General features: G+C 42.9%; 2 protein-coding genes across 3 annotated transcripts in view; one reads left to right on the top strand and one right to left on the bottom strand.

Annotated features, from left to right (window-relative positions):
• Positions 1-1,508: 1,508 nt before the first annotated feature.
• On the bottom strand, positions 1,509-11,078 carry TTF1 (transcription termination factor 1). 2 transcript variants are annotated; one of them, XM_052815510.1, is made up of 12 exons: positions 11,016-11,078; positions 9,967-10,067; positions 8,910-9,826; positions 7,823-8,073; positions 7,259-7,444; positions 5,643-5,721; positions 5,224-5,354; positions 4,474-4,702; positions 4,069-4,158; positions 3,778-3,843; positions 3,007-3,092; positions 1,509-2,553 (listed from the first exon to the last, which is right to left on the bottom strand). In XM_052815510.1, the coding sequence occupies exons 3-12, from the start codon at positions 9,812-9,814 to the stop codon at positions 2,393-2,395; spliced, it is 2,184 nt and encodes a 727-aa protein (XP_052671470.1). In that variant the 5' UTR covers positions 9,815-9,826; positions 9,967-10,067; positions 11,016-11,078; the 3' UTR covers positions 1,509-2,392. The 2 variants fall into 2 exon arrangements, with proteins under 2 accessions (XP_052671470.1, XP_052671471.1); XM_052815511.1 differs by lacking the exon at positions 11,016-11,078 and adding an exon at positions 10,698-10,720.
• Positions 11,079-11,170: 92 nt separating this feature from the next.
• CFAP77 (cilia and flagella associated protein 77) overlaps positions 11,171-16,884 on the top strand; it is a 61,854-nt gene continuing 56,140 nt past the window's right edge. The window contains exon 1 of the mRNA XM_052815517.1: positions 11,171-11,452. Within this exon, the coding sequence (XP_052671477.1) occupies positions 11,327-11,452 (126 nt within the window). The 5' untranslated portion in view covers positions 11,171-11,326. The remainder of the gene's footprint in view (positions 11,453-16,884) is intronic.

Here is a 16,884-nt window from a genome sequence, read left to right as displayed (position 1 = left end):
GGGCTCATGCCCTGTGGTGAACCTGCAAGCTGGAAAGCTCCTGGCTCACGTACAAGGAAGCGAAGGTGCCTCTGAAAAGTATTTCAAAAGGCGGTTTGGAAGCCCAAAAATGCAAGATAACTGAAGTACAGAACAAGATACCAGGGCTAAAATGAAGACATCTATCTTGTCTATACTACTGACTAGCAGCCAGCTACTTCGCTCTGTAAATATTACCATCAGGATGGGCCCAATGTGAGCTCTCCCTGAATTGCAGCTGGACTGCACGCCAGGGGACTCTCCCCTTGAGCAGGGATGCTTCTCATGGTTTCAGATTCCTTACCTGAGACTAAGAGATCCTTTCTTGCCCAAGGCAGAGAGAGCCTTTATGACAAATCCTCAGTAAATGACTGATAGCATGCTGAATTAATACTAATGAAACATTACTAATCCATGTAGCTACTCAATATTTACTATTATAAACTTTGTACAGATAATTCCATTGCACATAAACTACTGTCCAAGTCTGAGACTAAGATTGGACCTAGCTGCACCTAGGCTCCATCTGGAGTTTAGAAAGGAAGGGGTTCCACTCTGAACCTCGTGACTCAACAGGAGAGTCTTCCTTACCCTTTGCATCTCCAGTCTCTCTGTGAATCATCCTAACTCAATTCTAACTCAATTTTCCTTTGTGTGTTTCTTCCATGCAGTAATTAATAAGGTGAACCTTGCCATCAAACTTACTGAACCTCGGTAAACCACTGTTAAACTTTGTTAAATTCCATCAAATTTATTGAACTCTGTCAAATTATTTTACCTCAATAAAACATATTGCTGCTTCTGTATTTTGAGTGAGGTGCGTTCCACTCATCCATGAGTTTCCCTTTAAAGCAAAGGATAAAATAAATCTCTTTATGGAGGTAGAAGTTTATCTCTGGGATATCTACTCTACAAACTCTACAGCAATGCAATCATTTGTGCTCTTGCCTGCAGAAAATTCAGAGGATCTCCATCCTCCAGGAAAAAAAAAAAAACCCAAACTTGAAAAACACAAACCACTTAGATTCAAAAATTCAAGTTCTTCAGCTTTTAACCTTCAAACCCGTAAGGCAACAGAAGCAGGTCAAAGACCTAAGTGCAAGGGAGCTGGTACTCGTTTCCTTCCCCCCACCTGATTTCATCTCTTGGCTGGAAAACTTACCCTTATACCAGTGGCTGATCTCATAGGGTGTCCTGCCTGTCTCACAAAAATTACATTTTTTTTTCTATCTTCAGAGAGACTAGAGCCAGACACAGCTAAATATGGCAAGTTATCATTTAACATCCTTCGCTATAAGTCACAGTCCAGAAGAACCTCCAATAAAGCCTTTATTTCAAGCCATTGAAAGTTCTGCATTTTCAATGACAATTATTAAAGAAGGGAATTCTCACTTATCAAAACAACCCTCAAAAAGTAGTATGTCAGAGACCAAGTCTTCTTGCATTACTTTCTAATACAAGTAGGAATTGTACAGGAATAGTATTTCCTATACAACATATAGGAAATATAAACAAGCCACACAAATACTTTACACACAAAGATAAATTTTTTTTTTTTTTTACATTCACTCGGTCAATTTACAAATAATCACTCCAGGCAGATAGTTAAAAATATCATACAAAGACATGAATACAACCTCTGTCTTACCCCTCAATTTTCTTATTAAAACGTAGACAGTCTCCTTGGCACAATAAAAAAAAATATATATATGTATGTATATATATATACACTGTATTTTGTCTCTGTATTCCAAATATTAACAAAAACATTTTAAATGCATTGTTCTGGTTAGCATGAAATGACATTACAATTTATGAATAGTAATGGACAAAAATCCCTTTTCTCTACAAGTGCTGATAAAAGTATATGTCAAAAATAAAAATCTGTTGCTTTTAAGAACAAGAAAGAAGAAAAGCTGTGCTGTTTCCATCAACCCAGATGTCTTCAGATTTGTCTATTACAGAGATTTAAAAGCAAATTGAAAGCCTTTACTCAATTCCATTAATTTATTTTTTTAAATTATTTAAAATTCATTAAAGTTCTGAAAACCAAGTTCATGCACAAAGGGTAAACAGCAGCTTTCAACTCCACAGAAAACAAAGCAGTGGAAAAAATACTATTTTTAAGACATTCAGAAAGCAACTTGAATGCTTAAATGAAGACTGCTAAAACCAGAGCTAAAATAAAAGGTGGCCCAAACACCTGTATTTACCTCAGTCTTCAATATGAAACAAGAAAATAAGACATGCGTATCCTTACTTTTTCCATTATTAGATAGCTTGTGTACCTGCAGTTGTTGATCTGTGCCCACTTTCAGCCAGATCCATTTTGCAGTTAAATATGCAGACCAGGAATTGGTTTTAGGGCAGTCAATTAATCACTCTGTTCACTGGAGTCAAAAATGTCACTGAGTCGGAAAGCCTTCTTCTGTTGCCTGGCTGCTGAATTGTCAGAACTAAGGTGTTTCCCCTTCTTTTTTTTCAACTGTTGTTCAAGTTCTGGAACTTTCTTTTCAAAAAGATAATCAACAATTTCTTTGGGGGGGAAAAAAAAAAAAAAAGAGAAAAAAAGTAGTCTTAATTGGATCTGTAGGGGAACTGGATGCCTAGCGGAAACGGGATCTCACCAACAGAAATTATTTTGTCGGTGTTAAACGCAAAATATCTCACTATTCTGTAATAATCACAATGGATGCAAAGTAGATCAGACATACATACATGCAAAGATACATTAAAAAAGCACAGTCATAAAAATTTTAAAGCCAAGGTATTACAAAGAAGAGGTTCATAAGCACTGCATGAAGATGACATTGAAAGTAAACTGTTATTAAAAAATAAAAAGCATTTAGCAAAGTAAGTATAAAGCCTGAAATTTTAGCCAGTTTACTTAGGAGAAAGCTAACTAAGAAGGAATTGAACTAGAATACATATCCTCTTAGATTCAAGCAAAAACCTTAAGGAGTATATACAAACAGCCAGGATACTGACCAGAAAAAGTCTTTTTTTGCCAAGAAGGGACACAGGAGACTTTTAGCTTGTAAAATTTTGCTTGAACATAGGCTCTAGGGACATCTCTGGAAAGAGAAGAGTTGAAAGAATTAGTGGTGCAAGGAACTATTACAAAGTTTAGCTGTTACTGAGTTATCCATTCATGAGAGTGACGCCAGTCAAACAATATCTTAGCTTTAGGTAGAAAGGCTGGATTTCAAATCCTAGTTAAAACAGTTTTTCAAGACAGTAATTCCCCTTGAAGGCAAGAACCTAAACCATGCCATCATACATATGTATTGTATGTTTAGTGAAAAGAAATAGTAAATGAAACTGAAAGTATGTGGGAAAAGGAAAAAAAAGCATTGTAGAGAAACAACAGCATTCCCAATATTGGTAATTTCATATTCAACACTTACTTTGGAAGAAGACTATATTGTATTACACATTCCTATAATTATCCTTTTCTTATGTGTTGATTAACACCTGGAAAAGTCTTTTATCAAAGGCTTTAGCACAGACTGCGTAACACAGTTCTAGTACACAGAATGCGCTAGGAATACAATGAGAATTGCCTGAAGCGGTTAAGAGTAAGTTTCAGCGCTTATAGGCATGGCTTATTGCTCAGTACTATGCAACTGTACGTTACCAAACAAAATTACATTTTCTATAGTTGCAGAGGTCTAAGAACTTTAACTCCTTTGTGGAATTTTTAAGACCGTCTGTTTCAACTATCGGTTGTATCCACAAAAAGAGGAAAAAAAGGTTTACCCAATAGTATTACTGAGTTCTTCCCAGTTTACTTCATTAGCATCCTCCACTTTCATTTCATACAACCTGTGAATATAACACAGAAGCAGTTTGTAGGCAGAATTCAAGAAATAATTCAATAATACTCACAGCTTCCCCAGGCACAAGTCACAGGACATTTAGTCCAAAGGGAAGAGTGGTTGCGAAACCTGTATGAAACTGAAGGCATGCCATTCCCACCGTGCAAGCTTTTATAAACACAACTCAGAACAGTAAGAGATACAAAAACATTCCACTACCTCTGAACTATACCTTTTAATAAGATTGATCTTGGCCTCTAATCTTTTGGTCCCCCTATATAACTGCTGCCCTTCAGTCATCTTCTTTGTTAAAATTGTAGTCCTTTGAAAACAAACAAAAAAAGGTTTCTATCATTTCAAGAAATTCCAAGGATCAAAAGGAAGTGTCTTCAAGATGCTACTGCTGCCACAGAGAAGCAGAAATCAGGCTTCACTATCACAGCAAGAAGAAAACTTAAAACTCACCACAGCTAGCACAGTTATTTATTTGTCTCAGACACATTTGCAATGCCTCTTTTGTAGTCTACAACCTGTTTATTACCTATCTTACCAATCAATCATCATGGTACAACCAGTTTTGCAGAATAAATACTCCCCAAAACACATTTTGTTATCTCAATTTAGTATAAAACCTTACCATTTCTGTTTACATTGTCTCCAATATCGTGTTCCCACTTTAGCTTCAATCTCAGTCCATGGTAATCTCTGGTACAGTTTCTCACGGTCAATTGAGAGATCTCTGTTTGACTTTTCCAATGAGGAAAGCGAATTTGCATCTTCCATTTCCATTCTTTTCCTAATCACCTCCTCCACTGCATGCATTAACTTCTGGGTCTCTTCCTTTGACCAAGGACCATAATTAATAGCTAAAATTGAAAAATAATGTTAAGGCATAATTTATCATAAATCATTAGGAAAAAAAAGGCAAAAGAGCAAATGCTTCACTTTGCATTATTCTTATTTACCAGACCAGCTTCTTAACAGACTTCCTAAAAACTCTTCTGCATACCACATTTGAGAGAGGAGTTCAGCCTAATCACTAAAGAATAGCACTGATCCCTAGCTTCTATCTTTTAAAACCTGATTGCCAAATTCCTCCTGCCCTCCCCCTGAAAGCATCTATTTAGATATCAGTTCCATTTAATAAAGAGTTGTATTTGTTCCACTTCTTTCTCCTTTTCTGTGAAAGACTGTTCTTATCCCTTCCATATGAAAATGCAACCAGTGGTCTGGAAAAAAGAACCACCACCACAAATTAATTAAGGAAAAAAAAAAAAATCTACTCTAGGGATTTTTTCCTAAAGGTTAGGGCACATACAACATACAGTTAAAATAATTTCTCAAATTGCAATACACAGAATGAATTGTTTTTCTTAAAATTACATACCCGACTTGATTTCGGAGTATTTCATAGCAACTGAGAGGTTAGAACGGGACATCATCTCGGAAATCTTCTTCCAATCATTGCCATGCATAGCATGATACTTCTTTAATTTTTCTTTTTCTTCCTTAGTATACCTAGTTGAGGAAATGGGCACAGCTTAGCTGTAAATTCAAACCATTCCAATATTTTAGAAGAGCTGTAATCTCTACAGGCGTTTCAATGTTACTCATCACTATCATTTCGAGTCACACTTTAGAACAGAGGAATTGATAAGGACTAGTCAGAAAAATGAACTGTCAATTAAGTCACAGTACCTGGCACAAATGGGAGAGATGATCTTCATTTATATACATTTTTAAGGCACAAATAAACACCAGAGACTGATATTAGCATTCAGAAACTCTTTCAAATTACTCGCTTACCTCCCTTTGTAATTATTTGGGTCAAACATCTTCCTTGCTCGATAATATATCAGCCTCCAGGGTCGTGGTATGCCCTCAGCTAGAAGGCAAATGATTCATTTTTAAGAAACATTTCTCACATTGGTGAGGCCACTTTAAAAAAAAAGCCAAAACAAAACCAAAACCCAACAACATACATATTTCATGACCGTGCTGTCAATGACAGATTCCCTCCATTCAAGAGAATGTACTCTACAACACTTCAGTAACTGCACAGGAAATAGTCTGAACGGAATCTCCCGAGGAGTTTCAAAGATGTAATTGTTGTGACCGTGGTAAGATTGTGAATGCTGACGGCTGGTAAATAATTGTGTACATGCCTGCATACATGTGGGTGAATATCAAAAAATTGAACTTTTGAACTCTCAAGCACAAACCTGCTACTCACTAGCTACAAACTGTAAGGACTGGCTGTACATTTGATCCAGATGTAATTAGAATTTAACTAACATACTGAACACTTGCATTAAGAGAGAGACATGAAACAGCCACCAGTCAGGAGGCTGATGAGATATTGTGCTTCTGCATATAGACTATTTTGACTAGGAAAAGCAGGGACTGGGGGCATCCAGCAAAACCAAAGTGAAGGTCTTGGCTGAAGCCAAGATCCACAGAGACCAATACCTGGGAACACATAACAGTCTTGGTCAGCAATGCCCAGGAGAGGTGACTGCAAGCAACTCACATAACCCTGACATGACTTTCTGCCCAATTTTCCAGACCAGGAGCAATCTCCCAGATTGGAAGGGAAGTCAACATCAGGCAAATGTGACGATGCAGGGGGGAATGACTGTGTGTGTGAAATAATCAAGGGGGAACAAATCTGTAGTCTCATTGATCCTTAAATAAATACTAGTATCCAAATCCATTACAGGTTGTCATTTACTCCCGTCTTGCCTATGCTGATGATACAGAACAAACACAGAACAGAAAGCCACTGAGAAAGTGCGCTGAGTAGATTCATCAGAGGTGTCATAAAATGAGCATGTTTGCCACATGAAGCATAAATGTTTTCTAGCCAAGAAAAGCCCAACAAAACGAGCAAAGAGGAAGAGAAGAGATGATCCTCCTGCAAACAGAATCTTAGCAATAAGAATTTTGTTTTCTTCAAGTCTTGGAAAACTAGCTACTTTGGCTAATGACATAATTTCTTTCAGTTTCTGCCATTGCTCACTCAGTCCTAAACCTGCCACCTATATATGTGCTCTAAGAACAGTTGACAATTTCAGACAGGACTTAATCACACCTCTCATTAATAAGTCACTATGCTTAATTATATAGCCTAGCAAATAATGCACTTTAAGCCATAAAGCCCAAATGCAAGTCTGAAAGTCTGTAAGTGCTGCTGGTCATGATGATATTTTAATCTCTAAACTCTTCACACCCGAGAAAAGATAGGAAGAATGGTATACCGTACAGATTATCAACTACATAATCTCAGCAGCACGCTCTTTTTTTGCCAAATTTAGCAACATTAGTGCTTTTCAATTAAAAAATTATTTTAGAAAATACATTGTGTTATGACCAGGTTGTGGAATGTAACATTCAGCTATTTGAGAAGGAACTTAAATACTTACAAAGTTTTTCACAAAAAAGATGTTCTGCTTTTAGACGACTAATAGTTTCTTTATCTTCTGGATACCTTGAGGTAAACAGGAGTTTTTCAGCACTGTCTATTCCAGTAATTGATAAGAACTCTTCAACATTTTTCCGGATTTGATTATTTTCCTTCTGGGAAAATCTGCCAAACTTGACAGCAATACCTAAAATATACAGAAAGTTTTAATTAAGGGAAAAAAAAAAAAAAAGCAAACCTCAAGTACCATCTCTTGTACATTACATTTCGGGTTTTACCAAACATACAACAAAAGATCAACAAATTCAAAAGGTGAAAAAAGGAAACTGAAAGAGACAAAACAAGAGTTTGGAGCAGGTAATTTACGCATACACTTTGGACTGTAATTTGACAATGAGGAAGTAGATACTACAAAGCAGAGAAACAGAAAATATGTCTATCGGAATGAAGTGAACCAGACTTTATGGATGTGACATAAATTATATAAAAAGTATTTTCCCTCTGCCAAAACATTAGCACAGCTGCACAGTCCTTCCTCACTCCAACAATATTTTGGAGAGCTCACCTTGTTTTTTAAACTCTTTAAACCTCACTAGGTCTCTTCCAGCCATCTTCCTGATTGAACTGTCAGATATATTCCTCACATGAGGAATAAACTCTTCCAATTCTTGTCTTGCAGTATCCAAATCCACAGCTGAACACAAGGTAAAGTCCAGGCACTCTTCATCATCCAGACTAAGCTCATCTGAGGCTGCCATTTCAGTAAAGGAATTATTCTGGTCCTTCTTTCTATTTGGTGCCGAGGGTTCTGGTGTCCTGATATTTAAAAAAAAACACAAAAACCCATAAAATAAAATACACCACTCAAACTGCAAAACAGAGATTGTTAGAATCTCTACCATTAAAAGAATGAACACGTTCATTAATTAAAGCACAAGAACAATACTTCACACACCCACCCCCTTGTATTTCCAACCTTTTAACATAGACATAATTTATTATCGAATTTCTGTACTTAGAATATTCAAAGAGCTTACTGAAGTTTTGAAAATCCACACCTTTCCCACAAAACTCTCACACATGGACATACAGAAGAAATAGTGTCTCTTGCTACCACTGGCAACACAGAACTTTTCCACCTGTCTCTTGCTAGTGCTCTTACTGTGGGTTCTAGACACTGTAAAAGCACCAAGAGCTACTTACATGAGCATTTGTTTGTACAGAACATTAAATTCTTTAGTTGACCTTACTAATAGCTTGGTAAAAATGCATATATTCACCATAAATACCTAATTTAACAAATTAAATCCCTTTCTCCCCCCCCCTTTTTTTTTTTACTAAATGTGAATTGCTTGCACATAAATTATTTCTATACCTACAGTTTTTAAATAGGAGAAAATGTTCTACATTGAAGGCAATAGTAGTATATTCTCACAAATTTTCATTCTATTTTCACAAGGTAACTAAGCTCTTAAAGTAGGTCTCTATAACATCTCAACATACTGTAAAGGTTTCTGAAGTTGTTTTTAAAAATACATACAAAACAGACTGAAGAAAAATCTGGGACCCAAATAACGTGATAGAAACATATTTGGGGGTTGGGCGGAAAAGGAAAAAAAATAAACAAAAGCACAAACAAAACCTAAACTTACATTACATCAGATTCTGACGAGCTTTCTTCCCTGACAAAAGCGCTGCTTTTTTTCGCCTTTCTAGCATGCACTGGAGTTTTTTGAGATCGATCAGCTGCTTTAGTCAGCTTAGAAAAATTAGCAGGTAAAGGCATAGAATCTTCACTCATGGCAGGAGAAGCATCACAGTCACCATCTTCATGCCATTGCTGGGGCGTTGCCACACCACCCTCTTCTGTAGGTAAAGGCAACACTGTGTCTTCCCCTTGCCTCTTCTGCTCTGGTGATGACAACAGTGACTGGTCAACGGTTACATCTGTGTCTTCTTGCATATCTTGAGTACTGCAGCCTCTTTTCTTCTTCTTCTTCTTCTTTTTTGGTTTTTGATGGTCATTGTTATCGTGTGTTTCTGAGGCAGGCAGGTCACATACCTCGTCCTCTTCAGGCAACTTTTCTTTTCTTTTCTTCTTAACAGCTTGTTTCAAATAAACATAATCAGCATCCATCTCCTCACAACTATCAGTGCTATGCGGATTTACTGTGACACAAGTTACATCACTTTGTTCATCTGTACTATCATTATACTTCCGCTTCTTTTTTTTCTTTTTCTTTTGTGAAGCATCCACTCCAGTCGCATTACTAATGTCATGTTCCAGTCCTACACAAGAATTATCTAACAAAGACTGTTGCTGCTCCCCCTTGTTTTTTGGTTTTTTCTTCTTTTTACAGCCTTCACCACTCTGTGCTGCTTGGTCTTCAAACAGCAGTGGAGAAGCACGGCTAAGCTCTGCATTTTCTGTGCTCTCTCCCTCATCATTTTCATGTTTCTTATTGTATTCTTCATCATTTCTCTTCTTCTTCTTCTTCTTCTTCTTCTTGAGAAAATCCTGAACTTGAAAATCATCTGCCCTTGCTTCTTCTGTCATATTTTTTCTTATCTTAAATAAAAGATATGAGTTTTACTCAAGTGCTATAATTTAGGTACTGTTACACACAGTTACACAGGAAAAAAAAAATCCACCCCAAACATTAAAATGCTATGGAACTACTCAATATTACCTTAGAAACACACACTTACTTTTCAATCCAGCTAATTTTGCAAAGTGACTACAAAAAAGCGACACCTTCTTCATCAAACAGATGTGCATCACAGCTGTATTCAACCTTAAAATTTCCTTCCTATAAAAACAAAGATACCCTTTAATAACTATTAGCTTTAAGTTGGCTTTGCATAACTAAGCAATGACAGTAAGCAACAACAGACTGCTATATTTGACTCTGCTTTAGCTTGTTGCTGTTTCAGTGCTGAAAAGTAATAAAGAAATATTAAACTAATCAGCACTAAAATCAAGTTCTCTAGCTAGAGGCTTCTGGCTGGCGTTGCTCATGTTCAAACAGGCCTAAACTTAGCCAGGACCTGCCAGCTCCAGCCGACTCTGTAACCAGAACAAATCTACTCCTGAAAACTACGGATTTACACAGAGCAGGCAGGAAATATTTTTTAACACATCTTCTATGGCCAGCACATAAAAAACACATACAAACCACCATTCTGTCATCTCTGAGACACGAGACCTTAAATTTCACACCCCCCCAACACAGTTTCCAGTGCTGGCCGGTACCAGACATCAAAAAAAAGCGAGTGGACAGGGTACTCCAGGGCATGGTTTAGGGGGCATGGTTAATGGTTGGACTCGATGATCTTGAAGGTCTTTTCCAACCGAAATGATTCTATGATTCTATCACCTCCTCACCGCAGCTGCCCTGAAACCCCTGCGGGCAGACCCCAAACCACGCACCGCCACGCACCTCGCCCCACCGCCCTGCCTAGAAAGCTAGGCCGCGGGCCGCAAGCCGAGGCCGCGGAACACGGCCCCGCGGCACCCTCTGCGCGGAGCCGCGTCCCACCCACCGGCCGGCCCGCCGTTACCCCCCCGCCTCCCTCCGGGACTACCGACAGAGGCACCCAAAGCAACCCCAGGCCTCTCGGTGGCACCGGGGTGGGCCGAGGCGGGGCAAACCGCAGTCCCCTCAGGGCCCCCGGACGCTCTCCCCCACCCCGGCCTGCAGAGCTCGTCCCGCCGCCCCCACGGGGAACAACCCCCCCACCCAGCCGAGCCCACCGACCCACCACACGCGCTCCCCCGCCGTCCGCGCGCAACACCGTCCCCCGCAGCACTCTGCTACCGGGCTCTCCGTTCCTGCCCCCCCCCCCCAGCGGAAGCGGCCCCAGCCGGACCCAACAAACCAACGGACCGACGGCGTGAGGCGGCGGTTGCCAGGAGACGGGGCACCGCCACCCTCCTTCCCCACGGTCACGGGTGGGAGCTGCAGCTCCGCGGCCAAATCCTCCCCACCACGGCGGCGGGGCTGCTCGCCTCAGCCCCGGCTCTCCCCCGCCGTCCCCAACCCCGGCGCGGTGCTGCCCCGGTGGTGACATGGCGGGCGGTGCAACGGCGGCCCCGCGGCGGCCGCTGACCCTGCCTGAGGTGGAGCCGGGCAGCGAGAACGAGCGGCTGGGGGTGGCCCGGGACAGCATGCTGCGCAACCCGCTCATCCTCAAGGTGAGCCCCGGGGGCCACCCGGTCCCTTCCCTCCGTCCCCGCTCCTTACCCGGGCACGGCCACCCCCCACTCCCATCCTAGCGCCGGTAGCGGCGAGCAGGACCCCCCGGGGGAAGGGGGGGGGGAAGCAGCTCCAGACCCCCGCGGGCACACAGCGGAAAAGTTTCCCGTTAAAGCACTTGGAGAGTGACAATGGTTGAAAATAGGGGGTTTTTTACCCCCATAATTTATATGACGAGGAAGGAAAAAATGCGTTTTCTCACTGCTCCTTCGTGATCTATCACCGTTGAACAGCGGGAAGCCCCGGGATGGTGACGGGCAGCAGCGTGGGATGGGTTTTCCCTCCGAGGGAAGGGTGTCGGGGACAGGGACCGAGATGTCAGCGGGGCTGCTCTCTGCCACCCCCCCCCCCAGCGGGGGGGTCCGGGGACGACCCACAAACTCTAACTGCCTAAATTAGGGTTTGTAGACAGGCTGTGGCAGTTACGGTCACTCCACAAACTCCTGACACTTCTCATTTTACCAGTTCCGCTTGTATCCCTGTCTTATGGATAGGCTGAGCTCCGGGTGAGCCTTAGAAAGCTTCAAGCACCTCACTTCGGCTGCCTCCTCCTAATCAACACCCACAGAAAGTCAGGCTTTAAACCCCCCCACCGCCTTCCCTGGAGTCTTGTCGTGCGTGTCCGTCCCCCCCAGCAGCAGCTGAAGTACAGCTCTCGTCCCCTGGATGGCACTCGCCGAATAGCTTCGTGCCCTAACCAGCTCTTTCCGATCCCAGTCCCCAGCAGGGACACGCCGCCCACCCGGTACCGACCCCCCCCCAGTGCTCGGGTGCCGCTATCGTTGCTCTGAGGGCGCAGAGGGAGAGAGAAGGCGGCCGCAGCCCCCGCCAGCCCCCCACCCGCAGCGGGCACCGAGAGGTTTGACCGGTTGCACTTTTCCTCTTCTCCTGGTGAGGGCAGCCAGTTCTGCTCAAAAGTGGTGGGTTTCCCACAGCAGGCAGCGGGGACGTTTAAACCGCGGCGGTTCCGCCGGTGCTGCGGTGGGTAAGCTCTTCTATTCCCTTGGTAATCGTACCCCGGCAGTGGCAGGCTCGGAAGTCGGCCGTAAAATTTTGGAATATCGCAGAAAATTTGAGTCTTGCAACATTGAACCTCTTTCTTCCCCTCTCCCCCCCACTCCCAAAACTCTAAAAATCAATTTGGAAACTATACTAGGAAGGCAAAGAAAAAAAAACTAGGTTTTGTGTCATAACTCAAAAGCAGCTTCACTTTTTCAAATCCAAAACTTCTACTTTCTTTCTTTTCTCTGGATCTCATAAGTTTGAGAGGAAGTGGCATCAGGGTGAAGATTTCCTCACCCAGCTGCACCCCAGAAAGGGCTGGACAGACATAGGCAGGGCAAACCTCCTCGGGATGGAGGCAGCTGCACTGCTGGGAGGGAGAGGAGGCAGCCCTGCATCTTCCTCATCCCTCCAAACTGTTTCTGCCTTTCTTAGAAAAGTGTGCTAGTAAGTATATTTTTAGGTGATGCATGAAGATGAACCAGAAGAATATGTAATTATATGACATTTAAGGCATGCTAGGGCATAATTGTAGAGATTGGGTTGATACTATTTATTTTCACAATGCCTTTACATTCCTTACATTGAAATAGGTATAAACCACCAGTCAGCGCCGTAAATCCCAGGTCTATGAATATAACACTGGGGTAATCCTATGAAGGGCAGCTCCTCTCCTGTAGTATGTATGTTGCAGGTAGATTATATGCGGTCATTAAGATTATGTTGATTTATGTGGGAGTTTTGCCTGTCTGGACGGGAGCATTCGGCTGAGCGCTGTCTGTCCCTAGAGCTCAGTTGATGTCTTCTCCCCTCGGGTCCAGCAGTTTGCTCAGCCCCAGCTTTAGGGCTTGAGTTTTTTCTCAGCATAACTGTTGCAGAGCATCCTGGCAGTGGGAATTCCGAGCAGTTGTAAATCATGGGGAGTTTTAATAAGACCCAATCTGGGTTTCTGCTGTCTGGCCAGGTGAAACTAAAATTTGAGCAAGTTTTGGAAAAAGTAGTGTTAAATTTTAGCATTCTGACAACTTCCATTCTCTGAGGCCTCCTTGCAGGAGGGTATCCTTCACCGTAAGCCAGCCAGTAGGGATATAAATAGATCTGCATCCACCTGATGCAATCCTTTAGCACGAAGTAACTGGGCTATTAACAGGAATACTTTTACTCTTGGAACCATCGGTAATTTCACCTCGTGGTAAGTCATGTTTTAAAGTTTGTGCAGCAAATTACTGACCCCCTACCAACTGCCTGCCCACGCTGCATCATGCCCCGCTGAATGCTGAATTTACCAGGGTGTCCTCCACTGCCAGGAGGTGATGGTGACGGGATGGCAGTTTACTGGATAAGCGCTGGCACTCGGCCAGTCCCGCTTGCTGGTGCACGCACCAGTAGTGGCATACTCCCAGCGTCAGCCCTCTGCCGTGTCTCCTCCTCATGCTTCCAACTGCAGTCTGGGATCTCTTCCCCCCACTTCCCGGGAGAGCCCTGGGGATCAGGCATTTTGGAGAGAGCTGCCCAAGGGGATGGCCAGCAGGTCCCAACCCTCATGCTGTGCAGTGTCACTTGAAAACCAAGGACACAAAGATGGTTTAGAAGAAAGGGACATAAGGTTTTGAGACAACTGCTGCTTGGACAAGTGCTTCTGGCAGCTGTGGGAGGGCACTGAGGAATGCACGGCTCCAGCAGCTGTCATTAAGGTTCACCAGACAGCAAATACACAAGAACCTGAGGCCCAGCAGTGATGGGTGGGACACTTAGTCCCTGCTCTTCCTCTAACTAGCCCTCGGTCCCCAAAACCCTAGTGCGACAGACCTCCTATGCTTTGCAGCAGCTAACAACAGGATCCCCTACGTTCTCTCCCAGTTCTCTCGTATCTTCTAAATGAGGCACCGCGTATCCAAATGGAGACCACTGCACAGCCCACTGCCTGCATTTCTGGCTGACCCTCCCGCCTCAGCTCTGCCCAGCCCCATACCCCCACCAGGATGTGTCTACGCATGCTGGCTATCACAGATTAAAACCATCATCTTTTCACATAAAAATTTCTAGGGATGAATGCTTTATTTTTTCTCTGGTAGAATGTATTATGTGTTGAAATTAATCAAGGAATTAATTTAGTTTATCAATATATATTTGCTTGCAGCGTAAAACTGAGGCAAGTATTTAATCTACTGATGCCAGTAAAAATCTGAGCAAAGCATTTTTGGTTGGTTTGTTTTTACCAGTAAAAGCCTTAGCCAAGCACTTTTTTCAGTACAAACTTACTGAAAACTACTGTGTTACAAAAATAAGCCAGCTCTGGGCAGGAAACAAGACTTCTCCACGTTTAACCCTCAGCATGCCTGACATGCACTCCAGAAAAAGTGGCCCACACCAGTTTGGTTACATTTATATTAACATCTTTTAGATAATATGCCATAATTAAGTTCAACATATCGCTGCCAAAGTCATTATGTCACCAGCCTGGAGTTGGTCATATCCCTGGTGTGCGGAGGTAAATGGGAAGTCCCAGCTGCCAGACCCACGTGCCAAAGCATCCTCTTACTTGTTCAAGTGCGGCCAGGGGACACGCAAAAAGCAGGGAACTGCTCTCTGTGAAATGCCTTCAGAGCTGAGAGGCATCCAACTCACCCTCAGAGCCCCAACCGCGGCTCTCAACATTAAAAAGTTGTTTCAGAACTGGCAGTTCGGAGGACGAGGAGGATGGTGACGGTGCTTTGCTGGCAGGAAAAGGCTGGTGCCAGGTCTCAATCCCAGTCATCCAGGCTGCAGGAGAACCAGATTTAACAAACAGAAGTTTTCAGCACTGCTGGAATGCACAATATTTGTTTTAAAAGCTTATTATTTACATGACAACTGATGCCAGGCTTTTTTTATTGGTCTGGATGCCAGGCTGTTTGGGGTTCGTCTTCCTAAGCTTTTCTCTCCAGCCCTGAAGGCTGCAATTTTTTCTTTTTTCCAAATAAGATCAAACAAAATCTACAGGACTCAGGCGAAAAAATTCCAGCAGCTACAGTCTCCAGAATATATGATCAAAAAACTCACAAAACCCACAGAAATCAGCACACTGATAGCCTTGGTTTTGGCAATCCCAGCAGAGGAAGGATTAGCTAGGCCAGGGAGGCTGAACTGCCTTTTTTAGTGGAGGAAGGGGACACACAGGAGCCTGCTCCGTGCCCAGGGAGAGCAGCTCCGTGTGGGTGACAGCAGGGCACCAGCCAGGTGGCCGTGGGACTCCACTGACTATGCGGGTACCAAGTAAAGGCAGAAATCACTCACCATGTTTTTCTTTTTCTTTCATGCCTATTGAACCTTATCATGAAGTATTTCTGAGCCGTCTGACTTGTCACAGAGCAAGGCACTGCTGAGAGTTGTTGCAAATTCATTTTGGTTTCTGGAACGATCCATAGGAAGGACAGCTAAGAAAAGCAAATAGGGGCATTTTATCAAACTAAAATTGTGTCACATCGTGGGGGGGGAAAAAAAGCTCTAATTATGCAAGAGACAAACATGGACAAATGGATGGTGTGAAAAAGAATATTACAACTTTGAGTTGTAAAGTGCATGCATCACAAACATCTCTTGCAACAGCAATTACTGAAAGGGCAGGTTTTCCATCACTCTGGAGTTGAAGCTTTTATTAATAGACCCGCATTGTGGCTGTAACAGGGCTTTTACATCTGAATGTTGTGCTCAATCTTTGAGCCTTTAACCCTCACCTTCCTTTTTTTTTTTTAAAACCTTCTCTCCAAATCCACTCATCTTTTTAGCTCTCCCGGCACCGGTATAGCGAGGAGCCAAGGTGATCCTGGAATGATGCTCCCATCTCTCCAAGCCCTTTCTCAGGCCAGAGCCAGGAGGCACCACTCACCTTCGTAATTGTCATCCACCTTTGTGCAAGGACTGCTACCCTGCACAGGAAGGGAAGGTGATAAAATAAAGGCTTTCTTAAAAACATACCCGTCGCTGGATGCTCAGGGAGCGGCTGTAAAAGCCATCAGAAACCATGCAGGTGTAGTGTCTGCATGACGGCTGGGACTGACAGAGATCAAAATCATTCCATCTCTACAGAGCGCGGGTCCCAGTGGTCTCCATCATCTCTGCAGCATACCTCTGCTCTCCTCAAGTGATCTGGGGGTGCAGCCGAGATCTCACAGCTGCTTCCATGTTGACCAAGAGCCCCAGGTGTGACAAACTCTACTGATGACATCACAGCCCTGCCAGGCAGCTTCCAGAGCATTTGGATAACTTCCCTCAGGTGTTAGCTTTGTTAATTTAAATAACTCTCTTCCCTCTCAGCTGTTTGGAATCAATGCATCTATTGAAAACTTGGTAGGAGACCAGATTTTAGTTTGTCTGTCTCAGGTGAATA

Source organism: Harpia harpyja, chromosome 19, assembly GCF_026419915.1.
Source record: "Harpia harpyja isolate bHarHar1 chromosome 19, bHarHar1 primary haplotype, whole genome shotgun sequence".
Lineage (NCBI taxonomy): Eukaryota > Metazoa > Chordata > Aves > Accipitriformes > Accipitridae > Harpia > Harpia harpyja.
This window is presented reverse-complemented; position numbering and strand designations above follow the sequence as displayed.

Coding starts and splice junctions, on each gene's coding strand:
- TTF1 (XM_052815510.1), bottom strand. CDS start 9,814: ATGACAGAAGAAGCAAGGGCAGATGATTTTCAAGTTCAGGATTTTCTC. Junction 4,159..4,473: donor AGACAATGTAAACAGAAATG/GTAAGGTTTTAT, acceptor TTGTTTTCAAAG/GACTACAATTTTAACAAAGA. Junction 3,093..3,777: donor GAACTCAGTAATACTATTGG/GTAAACCTTTTT, acceptor TTCTCTTTCCAG/AGATGTCCCTAGAGCCTATG.